General features: G+C 54.0%; 1 protein-coding gene across 1 annotated transcript; it reads right to left on the reverse strand.

The window, feature by feature from the left end:
• Positions 1-550: 550 nt before the first annotated feature.
• LOC121390999 lies at positions 551-1,075 on the reverse strand (the record flags this gene model as incomplete). The annotated part of the gene is made up of 1 exon (XM_041522787.1): positions 551-1,075. A coding segment is annotated over one exon (468 nt), but the record flags the coding sequence as incomplete, so codon positions are not given.
• Between the last annotated feature and the right edge of the window lie 489 nt (positions 1,076-1,564).

Consider the following 1,564-nt stretch of genomic DNA (forward strand, 5'->3'; position numbering starts at 1 on the left):
CAAATTAGCAAGTGATAGCTGTGACAGTTTGCCTACTGCTCGATGGTTCCGTCCCACGCTGAGACCACCTTAGCGACACTGCTGTAACGGTTGGACAGATGTTTTTTTTTCCTTTTTCATTTTTTTTCTTTTCTATAGCCCCATTGGCAAAATCACCGCCTGAAATTCTGTCTTCGTGACGGATCGACCCCGGAGGCACACAGGTCCTTGTTCGGGGGTTAAATCCCTAGATGCAAGGGCTGCGCTCCCGATGTCTACGCGCGACCGAATAATAGTGAAAGAAAAACGATTTAAAAGTAGTGGTATTTCAATTGCGCGGAAAGTTTTCACATTATGCTACACATCTCAGTCTCTCACAATTATGTCGGACCTAAAGTCTTAGGCAACAGGGTATTCTTTCACCCGCCAGATTCTTTGCAGATCCGTTCTGGCTGTGGTTTGCTGAATGGTAGATAGGGGACACAGTTTTGGGAATTATCGTTAACGCATTCATTGTGCATTTTTTCTTTTGTCACTAATTAGATGACGAGGCATTTGGCTACCTTAAGAGAGTCATAGTTACTCCCGCCGTTTACCCGCGCTTTTTTGAATTTCTTCACTTTGACATTCAGAGCACTGGGCAGAAATCACATTGCGTCAACACCGGGTGACGGCCATCGCAATGCTTTGTTTTAATTAGACAGTCGGATTCCCCTGGTCCGTACCAGTTCTGAGTTGGCTGTTGAATGCCAGCCGACACGGACGACGCACGGGGCGCCGCCGCTAGCTGAGGCAGTCCACGGGAAGGTTGAAGCAACGTCCGAGCTCGATCCCGACACGCCACCGCCCGAGTGGCCGCGCGCCCAGACCGCCCCGACGGAACGCCCCCGCCCCGGCCGAAACCCGACAGAGGCACCCGACGAGCGCGAACCCCCGAACGCCGACACGCCAGGAACAACCGGGCGAGAGAGAACCAAGAGCGGAGAGGGACGACGCGACCAGGGAGTAGCGGCAGGCCTCGCCCACCCGTGCCCTTCCCAGTCCCGCTTCGTACTCCAGCCCGACTGGCCCAGCCCTCAAGCCAATCCTTGTCCCGAAGTTACGGATCCAATTTGCCGACTTCCCTTACCTACATTGTTGCATCGACTAGAGGCTGTTAACCTTGGAGACCTGCTGCGGATATGGGTACGGCCTGGCACGAGAATCACGAGTCTCCGTCGGATTTTCAAGGGCCGGCGAGAGCGCACCGGACACCGCAAGAGCCGCGGTGCTTTAACGGGAACCCCTTTTTCCCTATCTCCGTGCAAGCCGATTCCAGGATTGGGTCCCTTACAAAGAAAAGAGAACTCTTCCCGGGCCCTCGCCGACGTCTCCCGACTTCGTTTGCGTTAACCGCACGCGACCCTTGCGGGCCAATCTCCGTGTCCCAGGTTCGGGAATTGACCCGACTTCCCTTTCGATGGAATACGGGCAAAACATTTTTTTTTTCGAGCAAGGCATTGCCCCCGTTTCAGAACGGAGCTCTCCTATCTCTTAGGCCGACTGACCCATTTCAAACTGCTGTTCAATGGAACCCTTCTCCCCA

The sequence above is a fragment of the Gigantopelta aegis genome, unplaced genomic scaffold, assembly GCF_016097555.1.
Source record: "Gigantopelta aegis isolate Gae_Host unplaced genomic scaffold, Gae_host_genome ctg11414_pilon_pilon, whole genome shotgun sequence".
Classification (NCBI taxonomy): Eukaryota; Metazoa; Mollusca; class Gastropoda; order Neomphalida; family Peltospiridae; genus Gigantopelta; species Gigantopelta aegis.